Genomic DNA, 18,767 nt, shown 5'->3' with positions numbered 1-18,767 from the left:
TGCTCTGTACAAAATAATTATATTGTCAACAAATATAGAAATATTTCATTTGTTCCGAGAATGCATGTGAATAGTGGCAAGTAGGTGGTACAGTTAAATAAGAGTCCTGGGCCTTGACTCAAAAAGACTTAACTTCAAATTTGACCCCAGACCCTTCCTATCTGTGTGACCTTACACAAGGGGTCTTCTGCTTACCTCAGCTTCCTTAGCTATAAAATGGGGAAAATATTATCCTAAGGTTGTTGTTAGGAATAAATGAGATTATATTTGTAAAGTGCTTAGCACAGTGCCTAGCACATAGTTGCTATATAAGTGCTAGCTGTTTTCATGTAAATTTGTTATTATTTCAAAGCAGATGGAATTATAATAGTCAAGCTATCTCTTTCAATTTAGATGATTACTCCTAGAACCCTCTGACACTGGAGTTATTTTCCTGGCACTTTCTCCTCTTAGGGGGTGGGCACAAAATTAGTGTTGCAGATCAAAGACTGAAAACCTTTTAAACATTCATTTTAATTTCCTGTGCCAGTATTCTAAGTTTACCAATCTTGGACTCTTGTTCATAATTGCAATTCTTTCATGAGACGTGATACTGATGCAATAGTCATTGTTTTATTTATTTTTATTTATTTTACTTTTATTTTGTTTTTGTTTCCTTTTTCATGAACACATTAATATATGCTTTGGACTTATTAATTCTGAGGATTGATTTCAGGGATTCCTGTAAAGAAAGCAGGGAATCAGTGGGACCCCTCTAATTCTATTACCATGTAAATAAACCCTTCTAAAGACAAACAGATTATTTGCAATTAAACTATTTATCCCTACTTTATGCAGTGTATGCATTGAGGTATTTATTTACATAATGAGCTATGAATTATTCAGGCCTAATATATCAACTTACATAATTATCCTTGAGTTCCTATAAAAAGGTCCTTAATATGACATGATTTCTTAATTATATTAGAAATTGGACCATTTCTTAAGTCTTATGGGAGAAAACATTACCATTTTAGCACATCAGTAGACAGAGTAAGAGGTAGAAAGAATTTAAATGTTACATAGCCTTAGGAAACGAGTGACTTCTATAATAAATTTCCATGCAAAGATCTAAGGAAGGAGAGCCATGATTTCCAATATCATAATTTTTATTAAGTGTTTTCAGTGTGATAGCTCCTATGTAAGGTAGATATTTTGCTTTATTTTGGTTTTGTTTATTTGCTTATTTTCCATGCCTCTGTTTCCCTAGCTTGCCCAATCTAAAAGTGTAATACTCATTCATAGGCCAGAAATACTTATTAATAGCATGGAAGCTTTGGCCAACTCTATTTCTGACCTGGATTATGTCACCTCTCCTTTAAGCCACCTAGGCTTCCTTTATCTAGTATTCAATTGAACTTAATTTTTCAAAAAAACTTAACTAATAGCCAAGGTACCATGTCAGGCACTGGAGATATCTGAACAAAATGAAATACATTCTGTATCTTCAGAGAGCTTAGATTCTTCATTGGAGATATATCCCATAAAATAAATATGTGAAAATTTAAAGGTCTCTTTCTCTCAGGATTCTAGATAGCTGATGTTTTGCTATAATATCAATTATTTTAAATAAATAGAATGTTAATATATTTCATTTTTTATACCTGTGTGTTTTTTTGATACCTGCATGTTTTCTTTTTAAACCCCTAACTTCTGTGTATCAACTCCTATGTGGAAGAGTGGTAAGGATGGGCAATGGGGGTTAAGTGACTTGCCCAGGGTCATACAGCTGGGAAGTGTCTGAAGCCAGATTTGAACCTAGGACCTCCCATCTCTAGGCCTGACTCTCCATCCCCTGAGCTGCCCAGCTGCCTGTGACCTGCATGTTTTATACCTATATTGCCCATTCTTTCCCAAACATGTAGTCTAAAAAAAATGAAGAAAGGTTAAAAAAGTTCCACAAAATTAAGCATACCAAATAATCTATGTTATATCAAATATATCAGACTTATGATTTTCTACTTCTTCAAAGGAATAGAATAGTGTCTTCTCATATGTCTTTACTGAGATCAAGCTTGCTTGTTATTTTTTCACAAAATTCATTTTTTATTGTTTTGTGATTCTTTATTCCATTAATATTGATATAGTCATTATATATACGTATATACACATGCATGTAGTTGTTTTTTATTTGGTTTCTCTTTAATTTGCATGAGTTTATAGTTCTTTCCATGCTTTTCTGTACTGATCATGATCATCTGTTCTTTGCTCAGTCTTTTTCAGTTGTGTCTGACTCTTCATGACCCTATTTGGGCTTTCTTTGACAAAGACATTGGAGTGGTTTGCTATTTCTTTCTCCAGCTTATTTTCAGATGAGAAAACTGAGGCAAACAAGATTAAGTGAATTGCCAGGGTCATGCAGCTATTAAAAGTCTGAGACCACATTTGAACTCAGGAAAATAAGTCTTCTAGACTCCAGGCCCAGTATTCTATCCAATCCCCCATTTAACTACCCCTTCCTCTATTCTTACAATATAGTAATATTCCTTATATATTCTGTGCAATATTCCAAGACAATATAGTAATAGTTGATATGCATATTCCAGATTTCTTTGGAGAATGCTTTTAACCAATTTACAGTTCCCTAAACAATTTGTTATTTAGTTCAGCTTTGAATAATCACTCCAATACTCATTCTTTTTATCTTTTATCATCTTTTCCAGTTTGCTGGGTGTGAGATAAAACCTCAGTGGTGTTTTAATGTAGTAACATTTACATTCATATGAATGTTGCTCTTGTCCTCCATTTCTTCATCCAATCAATGTGAGTGGAAAGAAATTTCAGAATATTCCCATCTGAAAAATTCTATGACTAATCTACTCTTCTGACTTAGAAATAAGAAACAAGAACAATACAAAACAGGCATGCCAGGAACTAATTCTCAGCCTACTTCACTTGGCTTTTTCCCTTCTTTTATATTAAACATCCAAACTGGAATAAGATTTTCTGAGAAACCTTATTCAAGTGTTTAAGGCTTTTTCTTTTTCTTTTCTTTCTTTCTTTCTTTTTTTTTTTTTTTTTTGGTAGAGGCAGCAGCAAGGCGGAAAGGTTAAGGGTACATGAATGTACAAATTTATCATATCCCACTGGATGGTCAATGTCAAGTGGATGGAGAGAAAGAGTCAGTTCTGTGATAGTTGTTAGGTACAAGGGCAGAGAGTCTGCAGTCAAAGGGCTAAATAGGGTGGCCTGAGAGGAGAAAAAGACAATCCGAATACTGGAAAATTTGGATCAAGTATGATAGAGGAAGAACACAGGACTTGGAGTCTGAAGATCTAGGTTCTAATTCTGGCTCTAGTCACTTAGTAACTATAGGACCTTTATCAAATGACTTAACTTTTGGCCTCAATTTTCTCAACTGCAAAATGAAGTGGTTTGGGCAAGAATATCTTGGAGTACTTTTCTACCTTAGACATTTTGTGATCATGAGATTCTCATGGGGGACTTGATCTTTGACATCTGTTCTGGCACTTTACATTTTATGAAAGACACAAAACTTGCTTTGGTGGTCCCTTTCAACTCTGACATTCTATAATTCCATGACATACACAGAACACTTTAAAATCTACGGGGAAATCAACGGATTGCTTTGTTTCTGGACGGCTTCATTTTAAATGAATTCTTGTGTGCTAGCCACCATCTCAGGCTCATCTCCAAGGGACTGGCTTACTGAAGAAGGTCAAGATCAGATAATGCTTTCAATAGTGAATACATTTCTCAGTGACTGTAATGCCTTTGAAAGTCAATGTTTTATAGAGCAATAGCAGACGTAGCAAATAGCAGGCTGAGGTCTTGTTAGCCTACTTGGTTAGTTGATGACATTTACAGCACTCAGCTCTGGGCTTGATTGCAGTCTTTTCCATGTTCACAGACCACTTTCCCTTAACTCTAGGCAGTCATTTGGCTGATATATATACCAGGTGCTGACCCAGGTGACCAGGCTAGAGAGTGTGGCTGGCTGACTGGCAGTCCATCTAGGGCTGTATACTTTAAGTGCAAATGGAAACTCAGCCCCAAACCATATTAACATTATTTTACTGTAAATACTGGCTTATTCTTGAATGAGAACAATTAATCCAATTCGGTATTGTATTGAATAAATATCCAATGATATAGAATATTGGATTTAGAGATGAAAGAGACTTTTGAGGTCATCTAGTCTCCTCTTTTAAGAAGTAAATAGTTAGCAAGATAGGTAAATTAGTTTACCCACCATCATAGAGCTAGTAATGGGCAGATCTACAATCCAAAATCAAACGTTTGATGCCGAATCCAGCATTCCATATACTATATTATACTGACATATACTCTGTTCAGCTGAATATAGGCTCCTTTTGAATATAAGCAATGCCCTTAATACAAGATCTCTCTGATAGGAAATACATACATACTCATCCATATGTATAAACACTGAATATAAATGACATAAAATTTGATAGTATATGATTCAAAAATCCATGACTATATTGGCATGAGATCCTTCAACAATATAGATCACAACTTCCTTGCATTGGCAAGTGGCTCTCAACAGTTGCTATTTTCCTATGGTCATATGACAAGTGGGCAACATTCTGGTAATGAATTTTTTCCAACTTAATCTGGTCATTCTGATAAATAGATATAGTTTATTGCCAAATCATCCTGTACTTGATCTTTTTGGCTTTAGCAGACCTGTAAGAACTTTTGGACCATTGTCAGCAACTCTGGAACATTGACATAGTTTGAAACCCATCACAACCTGGTCTCAACCTACCTTTCCATCTTTATTACACATATTTTTGTTGTTCAGTCGTGGCCAACTGTTCATAATCTTATTTGTTTTTTGGCAAAGGTCCTGGAATAGTGTGTCATTTCCTTCTCTAGTTCATTTTACATATAAAGAAAGTGAGGCAAACAGAGTTTAGTGATTTGTCCAGAGTCACACAACTGCTAAGTGTCTGAGGCCAGATTTGAGTTCAGGAAGGAGGACTAATACACATTTTTCTCCTTTAATCTCTTTATCATCCAGACAAACTGTTCCTCCAGCATATACTATATTCCATTCCTTTCATTAAAAAAAAGTCTTTTTGTCAAAGCAAACAAATGAATAACCCCAAAAAATTCCAGAGATATCCATATAATTAATATCCTTACCTACTATAACCCACTTCCATGTCATTTTTGTGATCTGTTTCTGGAATTTGCCATGCATTATCTTCTTAAATCAGTACTGTCTATATTATACTCTCACTAAAATATTACCTCTATTATCCTTTTATTAATCCTCACTCTCATGTTTTCCTATTCTGCTTCATGGATGCCATTAACAATTTATTATCTTGAAATATGTTTCGTTGGCAATATTTTTTTCTTATAGTTTCTTGCTCACAAAAATTATACATATGGAAAGCCATTTTTTTTATCATGAGTCACTTATCACTGTACCTACTTTTGAGGTCAAAATTACCTTCATATGTTAAGAACTCTGCTTTGCCTCATTTATTGCCCATTATTCAAACATTTGCATGGAGATATCTGAAGCCATAAGTTTTATTATTCCATTTTTCTTGGATATTTTCTCCTTTGAATTACTACTTTTAGTCTTCCCATCTCCTATATGATTCACTATTTATATTCAGCATCCTTGACAAATGATTTTCTGGTCTTCACCAAAACACTTCCTGGCATGGACAGTTCACTAATCTAATAAGATAGCTCATTTCATGATGGATAACACTTGATTATTAGAAAGTCTCACTTTGTAACTTCTATCCACTGTGTCCTCTTCTGGATTTAAAGATGAGGAAACTGGACAAGTCATTAAACCTCCCAGGGACTTAATTTGCTGATATATAAAAGGAGGATAATAATGTTTGTACTACCTTCTTGCTAGATTTTTATGAAGGCCGTTTATCAATATTGTGCAACTAAAATAGGAACTATTATTACAGAAGTTAAGTGACTTGCTCAAGTCCATGTATCTAGTAATATGTGAATTTGCACTTCACCCAAATTTTCCAAGTATCTGAAGCTACATTGTTTTTCCTGACTCCAAGGACAGCACAATTAATGGCCTGATATACTATATGCAAAGTGCTTTGCACACATTCTAAAGCTAAACGAATGCTGGTTATTATCATCATCATCATCATCATCATTATTATTATTATTATTATTATTATCATGCTGATAAGAATGAGGAGCAGAAGAAGGAGGTGGTAGTTGAGGAGGAGGAGGAAAAGAAGAGAAGGAAGAATATAATTATTTCACAGATGAGGATAACAGAAATGGAAAGAAAGGCTATCATTTGCTCAAGGTCCCAGAGTCAATAAATGGCAGGACCACCATTCATATATAGGTTGACTGATTTCAAATGTAGTATTTTTTATACTGCCTAGCTCTTACCATTCATCTGCCTTGGAATCAATACTTCAGCATCAATTCTAAGAGAGAAGATAAAGGGATAGATAGATAGATAGATAGATAGATAGATAGATAGATAGATAGATAGATAGATAGATAGATAAAAAATAGATACATAGATACATACTGCTGATCCACCTCTGGCCAAACACAGGATAACAATGCAAAAAATACTGATTCATTCTGAAGATTCAAGTTTGAATTCCAATTCTGTTACAACCTTCATGAGCTACTTCTGATAAATTATGCAAGCTCTCTAGATTCTGTATCCTCACATGTCAACTGAAATTATTCAATGAGAAGATTTTTCAATTCTAGATCTCATAATCTAAATCCTATAATCCTGTGATTCTGTATATATGTATGTGAATTTACATACACACACAGAGTCACATATTTGCACTCACATGTGGTATGCTATATAGAACCCAGGTATGACTTATATCTTCACTTTCTATTTTAAATTAAATTTCTATCTTTCTTATGGCTGATTTCATAGAAGTTAATAAATCACTTATCACAGGATTTAAGAAGTAGTAAGGCAATCCCTTCATGTGAATTTGTGATCCACCCAAGTTGTCCAAGAGATAACTCCTGAGATCCCTTCCAACCCTGTTCCATACCCATAGAAAGAACTCAAAAAGTTTGGAATGAAATAAAATTTAGATCCTGATCTGATCCTTTAGATTGATTCTTTAAATCTTGATTAGAATATTTGTTTCTTACTTGGACTAAAATTGGTTTCATAACTATATAGAAGGACTTCACATAACTATAGCCTATGGTTGTTATGTTCACATGCATTGTAAAATTTGAGTTAATCCATTAATTTCATTGTGGCCAGCTGATGTTTATAGACTCTAACATCCCCTTTTCTCCCCTTTACTTCTCTCTTTTTTTTTATTGTTGTTTAATGGGTTAATCGATGTTAAAATTCTGTGCCATTGTGCAAAAAGAATCACTGAATTAGTTCTATTAATCTCATGAAATTCTAATTTGACATTCATGGGTTCCTCTGAGCTGGAAGGAACCTTAGAGCAAAGACTATTAGAATAAAGAACACTAGAATGTAAGAGCTGGTTGAGACTTTAAAATATAAAATCCTAGAATATTGAGCACAGAAGCTTGGGGCTGGAAAGCACTTTGGAAAACAACTTGTATACTTGGTGTCAGAACCATTTCATTAGTTTTACCTACATAGCTTTCTCTCATATCTTCCATTTATGTATGAATCCCTCTATTCATGCATTGTACCAACTTGTATTTCTAGGAGTTTCTCACTAGAGTTCCATATACCAATGAAATCACATATCAGTTAGTAATTAATAATAATGATAATGATGAAGATGAAGATGATATCAGTATATTATTGTTCGGGAAGAAGTTAGCCCTTATAAAATCTATTTCCACATTTTTGTTTTTCTCCTTCCAGTTGGTTTTTCTTTTCACTCCTCCCACAAATGTATTTGATTACCTGCTGCTTTAAACTTTCTTGGAAAGCCACACAGTACAAGAGGCTGATATTAAAAGTCAAACTCAATAGCAGGTTTCATAGATTCTCCATCCTCTCAGTTACATCCCTAAGCATCTTCAGGGTGAGCTGAAGGTGAAATGAAAATGGAATTATCCACTGGCATCAGGGGCCAGGATAAAGAAATATAAAGACCCATCAAATGGCACTTGAGGAAAATAGAATTGACAATAGCCCAATAAAAGCAGATTGCTAATAAGCTATCCATTTTAGTTTTTATTTATGCCTGACTTGATTATGAGAAAACTGACATGTTGCTTGTGTTTGTTTTTATTCAGAGAGGGGACAAGATTTGGTTTAACCTTGTTTATTCTGATGTGTTGAACAGAAAGATAGTGAAAGCCAGGAAAAGGGAAGAAAAAATAACCAAATAATTGAATCATCTTTTTCAGGATTGGGCTAGTCTTTAAGATAATTAGTAACTTCTCTTTAAGTTCATAGTGAATACCTTGATATACATACATATATATATATGTATATATATATACATATATATATGGAGAGAGCTATATATGCACATCTATGTACATATATATGCCTTTTTATTATATTCTTTAACTACTTCTCTATTACATTACTATATTCTAATTATTGCTCTAATATCCAGTTAGTTTTACACTTATTCAGAGTAACTGATTTTATGCAGTGATCTGTTTGTGTCATTCTCTTGTATGTTGTTTTTAACAAAGAAAGATGCATTTGTTCATAATAGGATTCAGTTATTGAACAAAAATGGAGGAAAGGGGGAAAAATAGACAACAGGCTATAGCAATTATTACACAATGCCTCATGAACATGGTTTTTGGAAGGCAGAAAGAAAGTCAGCCCTTGCCTATCACCCCAGGCTTTAATAGATGGAAAGTCTTTTTTATGTATACATTCAGTTCCCAATGTTCACGAGTTCTTAATGACTGCATCTTAAAAGAGAATAAAGTTCTAATGATTTTTCTGTCATTCAAGGCCCTATTCATTATGCCCTTCTCTATATACTGGCTAACTCTCACACTACTCCCCTTCAAAGTAGACTCCACATCCTCTCTTAAACACCTCCTAAATTTATCCATCTCTTCTTTTTTGCAATTGCTTTCTTCTACACCTGAAATGTCATTCCATTTCTAGATGAAAACCCATTCATTTTTCAAGACCATGATTAAACAACTTCTCCTTCATGAAGCCTTCCTTAATCCCCCAAATAGAATTTTTTTCCTTCTTAGAACTCATAGAACATTTTGTACTTCTCCTGGAATCAGCAAGATCTGAGTTAAACCTGGCCGCAGATACTTAAAAGCTGTGTGACCCTGGTCAAGTCAATTAAACACTTTCTGCTTCAGTTTCTTCATCTATAAAATGAGGGTTATGAAGGCACCTACCTCCTAGAATTATTGTAAAGATAGAATGAGATAATATTTACAGAGCACATTGAAAAAACCTTTTGCATTACATGGATGCTAATTTTTTTGTGCTGATGATATGATGATGATGATGATGATGATGATGACCATGAATGTTCCTTGAAGGCAGGAAATCTTAGTTTTATATCTACTTATTCTCAACTCTTCAGGTCAATTTAACAGAAACTTGAGAAAAGTTTGTTGTTGATCCAAATGGAGATATCAGAGAAAACTTACAGAGGAAGTCATTGGGACTAATGAAGATGCCCCCTTTCTCTTCTACAGGGAAGCTTTTACACACCCTCTGAGAATTGTATGCAACATGCATACAAATGGCACCGGGATCTATGTCACCTTCTCTTGAATACATACAAAGAACTACACATTTACTTCCTCATCCTTATGAAGGACATCCCAGATTTTCCACGGAAGAAGCTAGGTAAGTAAATTTGTATGTCTACTTCTCAACTGCCACTGTAGTTTGAGGCATTTTTGGTTGGCTCACAGATCTAATATTTGATTATAAGGTTATATTTTATGATATTGCAAAAGGGAAAAAATTAATCAAAGGCAAAGAAAAAGGTAATATATTGTATCTGAAGGCATATTTGATATTTACTAATATTCATTATCTTTATATTTGTATCTGATTGCTCAAGGCCAGTTGTTTTACAATTACAGAGTTCTCTGGATCGGGAAATGTTTCTCATTTCTATCATTGTCTCAAGCTTCTACAAACTGTGGTATTACTGCTTTAAGATGTCTAGGCAATCATGTTTTTTCCTTCTGCTTTTGGGGGTCTAAGTACCCAAGTAGCATTTAACCAATTTCCAGATTAGCTTCTTTATAATTCAAGATTTACTACAAAGGTAGAGCAATAACAAACATTTTCCCTAACACCACAGAAACATAATTCTACACTCTACCAGCTCAGTCTCTGAAGAGGGGAAGAGTTAAATTCACAGTTTAGCTGAGTTTTTATCTAGCATATTCCCACCAAGTTGCAAGGCCACAATGCCCTCTTTAAACCCTACATATCTAAGGAAACTAGGTAGCTCTCTAGAAAGAACACTAGTCTTTGAGTCAGAAAGACCTGAATTCAAATCTGACTCAAGTACTAGCCATGGGATTGTGGGCAAGTCACTTCACTTCTGTTTACCTTAATCTACTAGAGAAGGAAATGGCAAAACCCTCCAGTATTTGTAACAAGAAAACTCTATGTACAGCACTGATGTGTTATGTATGGTCCATGGAGTCACAAAGAGTCAGACATACTTGGGTGACTTAACAATAATAATAAAAACAACTAGATTCATTCCCCTGACCAAAACAATCTACCATAGTCACTACTCACTGTATCATAGAAACAACCTCTGTCTTCTCTTGTTGAAATGAGCCTTGATGGAGAATTGGGATTGTTTTATTTCTGACTGTGTCCACAGTGCTCAGCACGTAGTAAACACCTAATAAATGGTTTGTCATTTACACCTTTATTTACTCATTTAATAACCAATGAATTAAAATGTTTTAGAAAGTCTGAATAACACCAATATTGTCATCTTCATGAAAAGTGAAATCAAATGATAGAAGGAAGTGGTAAAAAAAGAGAAAAGATGATTAGAGAAGCAAACTTGAATTATAGGAGTTGGTTTTATCATATGTCTAAAGGCAACAGAAAATACCATTTCAGGGGATGCTTGGTATTCACACATTGTAGTGCTAATGGTGACCACAAAGGTAATATATATCCAGAATACAATTATATTTATAAATCATTATGGAACAGTTTAGAGAAAGATTATGAAAAGTTTCAGCACCTAGAACCTCACAGACACATTGATATGAAAACAAGTTTTCAGAAAAGACGATGTGAAATCCTATTGACACACATCATTTATTGAACATTTATGAAAGAAAATGACAGGAAAATAAAGTAGATAGTTTCTATAAAAGTATTTTTTCATCAATGTTAAAAGAACTGTAATGTTTATATCTTAACACTAGTTCTCTATATACTATATATGGATGCTGAAATGGCCCTTACAAAGCTTAAGCTTTGGTTAACCAAACTGACAATTTAACAACTATCAACTAATTATTGTCATCTTTGTTGTTGCCGTGTTTCTTTGTCGTGGTTGTTGTAGCTCTCCTCTTCCTCTTCTTCCCCCTCATTAATATCAACATCATTTATAGCTATGTTCTTTGTAGTGGCAAAAAATTGGAAAATGAGGGGGTGTCCATCTACTGGGAAATGGCTGAATAAATTGTGGTATGTGTTGGTGATGGAATACTACTATGCACAAAGGAATAATAAATTGGAGGAATTCCATGTGAACTGGAATGACCTCCAGGAATTGATACAGAGTGAAAGGAGCAGAACCAGGAGAATATTGTACAAAGATATGGATATATTATGGCACAACCGACTTCTCTACTAGAAGCAATGCAATGATCCAATACAAACCAGAGGAAGTTATGAGAAAGAATGCTGTAACCATCCAGAGAAAGAACTGTGGGACTAGAAATGCAGAAGAAAAACACATGATTGATCACATGGTTCAATGGGGATATGACTGGGGATGTTGACTTTTTATTGCAAATATTAATAATATGGAAATAGGTTTTGATTAATGAAAAATGTAAAACCCAGTGGAATTGCTCGTCAGCTCCGGGAGGGAGCAAGGAGGAGGGGAGGGAAAGAACAGAAATCATGTAACCATGGAAAAATATTCTACTGTTAATTAATTAAATAAAATAAACCATAAATTTAACAATAATAATATCTACTTCCCAGTGTTGTTTCGAGGCAATATGTATGAGAAATGAATCTTTAAACCAGAACTTCATGGTTCTGAGACTAAATCTCTATCAAATATGCCCTGCTGCCTCTCCTTTGGAATTGAGAGCATAGTGATCAAGACTACATTATTACCTACTAAGGCATGCATCTTTTCTTGTTTTTATAAAATATGATAATGTTCTACATGATTTCAAGATTATCATCAATAAATCTCAACAAAGGACCAGACTACAGTTCATTTTTTGAGTTGTGTCCAATTCATATCCACATTAGGTTTTTGGTTGTTTTTTTGTTTTTTGTTTTTTGCAAAGATACTGGAATGGCTTGCCCTTTCCTTCTTCTGCTCATATTAGAGATGAGGAAACTGAAGCAAAAAGGGGTAAGTGACTTCCCCAGTGTCACATAGTTATTCAGTATTTGAAGTCATGAACATGAATCTTCCTTATTTCCAAGTCCAATACTCTATGCTAATGTTGGTGAAGATGTGGCATACATGTCCTGGGGAGCCAGAGAGGTCTGCTTCGTTCCCCCTTTCCTTCATGCCTGGGGACACTGTTCACATGCCCTCCCTCTCTTCCCAGCAGCCCAATGGAAGCACTTCCTCCCTCAACTCTCTGGGGTAATTAAGGGCTCACAGATGGCTTGATGGTGCAGTTTGGGCACATAATCTCTAAAAGGTTCACCAATGCTGCTCTATGCAGGGTACCACCTAGCTGCCCTAAAGAACCCAGCGGGCTTTTGTACATGATTTTCTACTATAGACAACATTTCTACAGTTTTATGATCGACTAAAAATGCACAAAAAGAAGATCTCAATAATCTCTTAGTTACCAAACTTGATTAAGACTTGACTGATAACATTCATGCCTTTCTCTCACGTAGTCTTTCCATTTGGGATTTGTGTGTCTGTTCTCTTCTGTTTCTCTAATCTTCTTTATCTTGCCTCTATTCTGCACCTCCTTTGATAGCTTATTATCCATTTTTCTGTGGTTGTAACCCAGAGCACTGAACTTAACCTTTTTTTTTTTCCCCAAAACTCTATCTCACAGATATCTCATTGGTTCATCTTTATGCAGACCACTCTCAAGTCTATATATCCTGCCTTAGGCTCTCTCTTGAACTCAAATCCTATATTACCAACTTCTTATTGGATAGCTCAAACTGGATATACATTGAACTTTTAAAAACCCAAGTATAATTCATTTTTGTCTTCACTAAATCATCTACTCTTCCTAATTTTCCTATTTCTCTGCTTGTGGTTTAGTCATTTTCATTTGTGTCTGTTATAATTAAAATTTAATGTTGGAGACAATAAATTTATAATTATTTTTAAAAGAGAGAAATAAAAAATATCAGATCTTTCTAACTACCTTAGTCTCCCAGCCACATTGCTTCTTTAGGTCCTAGATTTCCAACTGACCTTGGCACATGGTTGGCCCAGATTAATTGAGGCCAGAAATAGTGATCTCACTTTCAGGAAGGGGCCCAATCAAAAAACTAAAAGAAAAACTAATGAAACAAACAAAAATAAGGGTTTCCACTTGCTCCAGCTCTTATATGACCAATTGGCCGATGATGTTATATTTACTCACCTTTCTGATTGGGCAGTCTGGACCATGTGTTCTGATATCCAGGCAAGTAATCATGCCAAGCCAGTCCCTGGGTCAGGGGCTTCTACAAACCCATTCAGTAAGTTAGGACTCATAGGCTATGTAGTCTTCCCCTTCACATAACTTAGCTTTCTTTCTTAATGAGCATATACCTGGTAATACATTATATTCTTATGTTAATTCCATACCATCTGATGCTTGGCAACTTCATTTTGGGTTTTCCTGGCAAAGATAGTGGAGTGGTTTGCCATTTCCTTCTTCAACTCATTTTATAGATGAGGAAAATGAGATGAAGAGGGTTGAGTGACTTTTCCAGGGTTACACAGCTACTATGTGTCTGAGACTGAATTTGAACTCAGTTCTTCTTTAAAAAAAAAAGAGACCTTCCAGGGGTGGACCCAAGATGGTGGAGTAATCTTTAGTAGCTCTGTGCCACCATGAGAATCCTCCTCAACCAAAATTAAAATATTACCATGAAATGAATGCAGGAGTAAAAGAACCAACAAGGAGACTTTCAAGAAAAGAAAAATCCAAAAGGTAGGCAACAAACATCTGGGGCAATGGGCTGAGAGTAGAGCAGACCCAGCAAGAAGCTGTAGCAAGGAGGGAAGAGGAAGCTAAGAGTGAGCCATGCCCCTCCCCCCATCCCACATCTGTTGTCCAAGGTTCAGGAACCTATTCCCAAGCCAACATCCAGATCTTGAGACCCTGACAAAGCAAAAAGAGGTAAAAGCCTACACATACCCCTTGAAATTTCAAACCTATAGAGAAGTCCGGGACCCCAACCCAGAGAATTCTAGTCTGGGTTTAGGACAAGGAATTAATTCACTCCTTGGGGTGCATGCTAGTACTAAGTACTGACCTTTTTTGTTTAAAGCTCAGGGTGGAGCTCCAAGACAGGACAATATAGGGTGTGCCTGATTGGATCAAGTACACAAGGGAGACCAAAAATTTGAGACTAAGCCTGAGGCTAGAATTTGATCAGTCCCTGACCTGATTAAGATTAGAGTGAGATCAAAGGCTTACACCTAAGCTTGAGGCAAGTATTTAAGCTATCAGCATCACTAAGGCCATTTGAATCAGCAGGAGTAAGAGGCTCTCAGAGCTGTCAGCCCTCAGACCATGACATCATCCCCTCAAGCCTACCTATAATCAGATAGGAAAAATGAGCAAACAACAAAAAAAGCAACTACCTCTAAAGAATTGTAATAAAGACAAAGAGCAAGTTAAAGACATAGAAGGTGACAGTGAAAGCAAAGGAAACACAACCACATTCCAAAAGAAAAATATGGATTGGACACAGATTCTGGAAGAACTCAAAAAGGACTTCAGAAACCAGTTAAGAGAGGCAGAGGAAAAGTGGGAATTGAAAGTGATGAAGGAGAAATGGGTCAATTGAAAAAGGAGAACCAAAAATTGACAGAGGAAAATCAGGCTTTAAAAATCAGAATTTACTATCTAGAAACAAATAATTTCATGAGAAATCAAGAAACAATAAAACATAATCAAAGGAATGAAAAAATTGAGGAAAACATGAAATATCTTATTGAAAAAAACAACTAACCTAGAAAATAGATTTAGGAGAGAGACATTTTGAGAATTATTGAACTACCTGAAAGCCATGGTCAAGAAAAAACCTTGGATATTATATTACAAGAAATTATCAAAGTTAACTACCCAGAGATCGTCAAACAAGAAAATAAAATTGAAATTGAAAGAACTGACAGATCACCTCCAGAAAGAAATCCTCTAATGACAACTTCCAGGAATATAATAGCTAAATTCAAGAGCCACCAAGCCAAGTTAAAAATACTAAAAGCAGCCAGAAAGAAACCATTTCAAATACCATGGAGCTACAATTAGGAACACTCAGGACCTAGCAACATCTACATAAAGGATAGAAAGGCATGGAATATGATATTCAGGAAGGCAAAAGATTTGGGTTGACAACCCAGAGTCTCCTATCCTGAAAAAAATATATTCATAGAGGGGAGAAAAATGGACATTCAATGAGATAGAAGATTTCCAAGCATTCCTTAAGGAACAAGCCTGACCAAAAAAAAATAATAATAATTTTACACACAAGGCAAAAGAGAAGCCCCAAAATATAAATAAGAAAGAGAAAATTTAAGAGACTCATTAAGATCAAAATGTTTATATGTCTACATGGAAAGAGGATTTCTTTAATTTTCAAAAATTACTATTAGTAGTAGAGAAGATAGAAGGAATTTACTAAGAAATAGGGCAGAGAAGTAAGTAGATTATGATGATATATTGTATATGTAAATGTAGAATGTGTAAATATGGAACAATATATATGTATGATATGTAATTAATAAGTGGATTACAGGGACTTATGCTGGTAATAAGGCTAGCGGGTGGATAGTCCTGATTGTAAGGATGGAGTGTTTGTACCCCGGATGGGCTTGAAACTTGTTTATTAATGTAACAAGGACCCAACTCAGGCAACTGAGCATCCAGAGAAACCTCACTGCTTGCCACCAGGCTCCTTAAGATATCTGGTAACCAGCCCCTCCCTGCTGAGGAAGCAGCTCCCTATTGGTTAATGGCAGGCTGGCAGGAAGTGGATGTTGAACTTCCTGCCCCTAAGCAATGGAGATTGTTCCAACTCAAACTGCTCAGAATCCTTTCCTGCTGCCTGTTCTCCTTGGCCTGTGATGGTAGGCAAATAACCACAGAATTCTCTGGTAAGGCTAAGGGGTTTATTGAATAACTGAGTAAGGGAATAAGGCAATGGTAAGAGAGTCAGGAAATACTGAGATCTGATGGTGAAAGATTATCTGTCTACAGTTGATAGAGATCCTGATTGGATGGTCTTTGCTGACCCAGGGCAGGGAGCCCTGAGCCAGAGTGATACAGTCTCTTGTTGATGAATAAAGTTATTTCTTGGACTAAATCTTGCCAGTGATGATAATTATATTATAGAGTTGCTCTAGAAGAAAGGTCCTAAAACCGTACACTAACCTAGGCCTAGCTCCCATGTTCTCACTCCCATCACCCAGGGCCCAAGGGGGGTTAAGGGGTAAGTGAGTAGTCAAGACGAAGTCAGGGGAAAGACAGAACCCAGCCCTGAGTCTCCAGGGCTTTTTATACCCTTGGTCACTGGCAGTTGTGGCTCATGCCACCTTCAACATTCTATCTAGGGCAACTGACAGGTTTGCCCTAAGCCAACATGCCAAGGATAAAAAATCTTATATTACAGATATAATATATATGCAATGAATGATATGTAAAAAATTAATCTGTATGTTTGGAATTGGGGAGATGCCATTTAAAAGTATGTCACAAATTTCCTATGGACACGTGAGGACTATGAGACTACATTTCCTGTGATTCCTATGGGTTTCCAGTTTCCGGTTTAAGGTGTGGGGATGTCTAGCATCCCCACATATGGGGCAATTTAAATTTGGAGGAGAGCCTAGAGAAAGTCTCTTGGTTTTCCTGGTTAGCTGGCTGGCATACGAGAGAAAGAAGATGGGCTCCAGCGATAAATTTAAAAGATAGTCAAGCGTGGTCATATATATATATATTTTACCCACAAAGCCATGGCTATTAAAATATTAATTTCTCTTGTACTATCAGTCTTTATCATTTTTAATCGTAACAATCAAATACTAAGAGGATTGTATTTAGAGAAAAGGGAAGGAAGAAATAGAATGAGGTAAATTATATAATATAAAGAGGCATGAAAAATTATTATAGAGAGTGGAGGATAAGGGTGGTGACAGGCAATGCTTAACCTTTCCTCTCATTACTATCAAAAAGCCTTAAGCAAGTTATCACAGGGATTATCCATTGTGACCAGGTGGGATTCATACCAGGAATGCAAGGATGATTTAATATTAGGAAAACCATCCATATAATTGACTATATCAATGATCAAACCAACAGAGATCACATGATCATTTCAATAGATGCAGAAAAAGCCTTTGGCAAAATACAACACCCATTCCTATTGAAAACACTAGAAAGTATAGAAATAAAAGGACCATTCCTCAAAATAATAAACAGTATATATTTTAAAACATCAGCAAATATCATCTGCAATGGAACAAGGTAGAAGACTTCCCAATAAGACCAGTAGTGAAGCAAGAATGCTCATTATCACCTCTATTATCCAATGCGGTACTAGAAACACTAGTGGTAACAATTAGAGAAGAAAAATAAATTGAAGAGATTAAAGTAGGCAATGTGGAAACTAAACTACCACTCTTTGCAGATGATATGATGGTATACTTAAACAATCCTAGAAAATCAACTAAAAGACTAGTGGAAAAAATTAACATCTATAACAGAGTTGTAGGGTACAACATAAACCCACATAAATCATCAGAATTTCTATATATTTCCAACAAAATTTAGCAGCAGGGATTAGAAAAACTCCATTTAAAATCACTCTAGACAATATAAGAAATTTGGGAATTTATCTACGCAGACAAACACAGGAATTATATGAACACAACTACAAAACATTGTTCACACTATTAAGACTAAATCTAAACAACCGAAAAAACAATAATTGCTCCTGGTTAGGATGAGCTAACATAATAAAAATTATAATCTTACCCAAATTAATCTACTTATTCAGTGCCATACCTATCAAACTTCCAAAAGACTTTTTTATAGACTCAGAAAAAATGATAACAACATTCATCTGGAAAGAATAAGAGATCAAAAATAACAAAGGAAAAAAAAATGTGAAGGATGGAGGCCTAGCAGCACCAGATCTTAAACTGTACTATAAAGCAGTAGTCATCAAAACAATATGGTAATGGCTAAGAGACAGAAAGGTGGATCAATGGAATAGACTAGGAGTAAATGACCTCCGCAAGCAAATGCCTGATAAACCCAAAGATCTCATCTTTTGGGACAAAAACTCACTATTCGACAAAAACTGCTAGGAAAATTGGAAAATAGTCTGGGGAAAATTAGGTTTATATCAGTGATGGGCAAACTACAGCCTGCGAGCCAGA

The 18,767-nt window shown here is 35.4% G+C and overlaps 1 protein-coding gene across 1 annotated transcript in view; it reads left to right on the top strand.

Annotated features, from left to right (window-relative positions):
* Positions 1-18,767, top strand: part of FAM135B (family with sequence similarity 135 member B) — a 388,009-nt gene that overhangs the window by 293,101 nt on the left and 76,141 nt on the right. Inside the window, exon 7 of the mRNA XM_044658294.1 lies at positions 9,649-9,802. Coding sequence (XP_044514229.1) covers positions 9,649-9,802 — 154 coding nt within the window. The remainder of the gene's footprint in view (positions 1-9,648; positions 9,803-18,767) is intronic.

The sequence above is a fragment of the Gracilinanus agilis genome, chromosome 1 (assembly GCF_016433145.1).
Source record: "Gracilinanus agilis isolate LMUSP501 chromosome 1, AgileGrace, whole genome shotgun sequence".
Taxonomy (NCBI): Eukaryota; Metazoa; Chordata; class Mammalia; order Didelphimorphia; family Didelphidae; genus Gracilinanus; species Gracilinanus agilis.
Note: the sequence above shows the minus strand (reverse complement) of the source record. Positions and strands in the feature narration are given on the sequence as shown.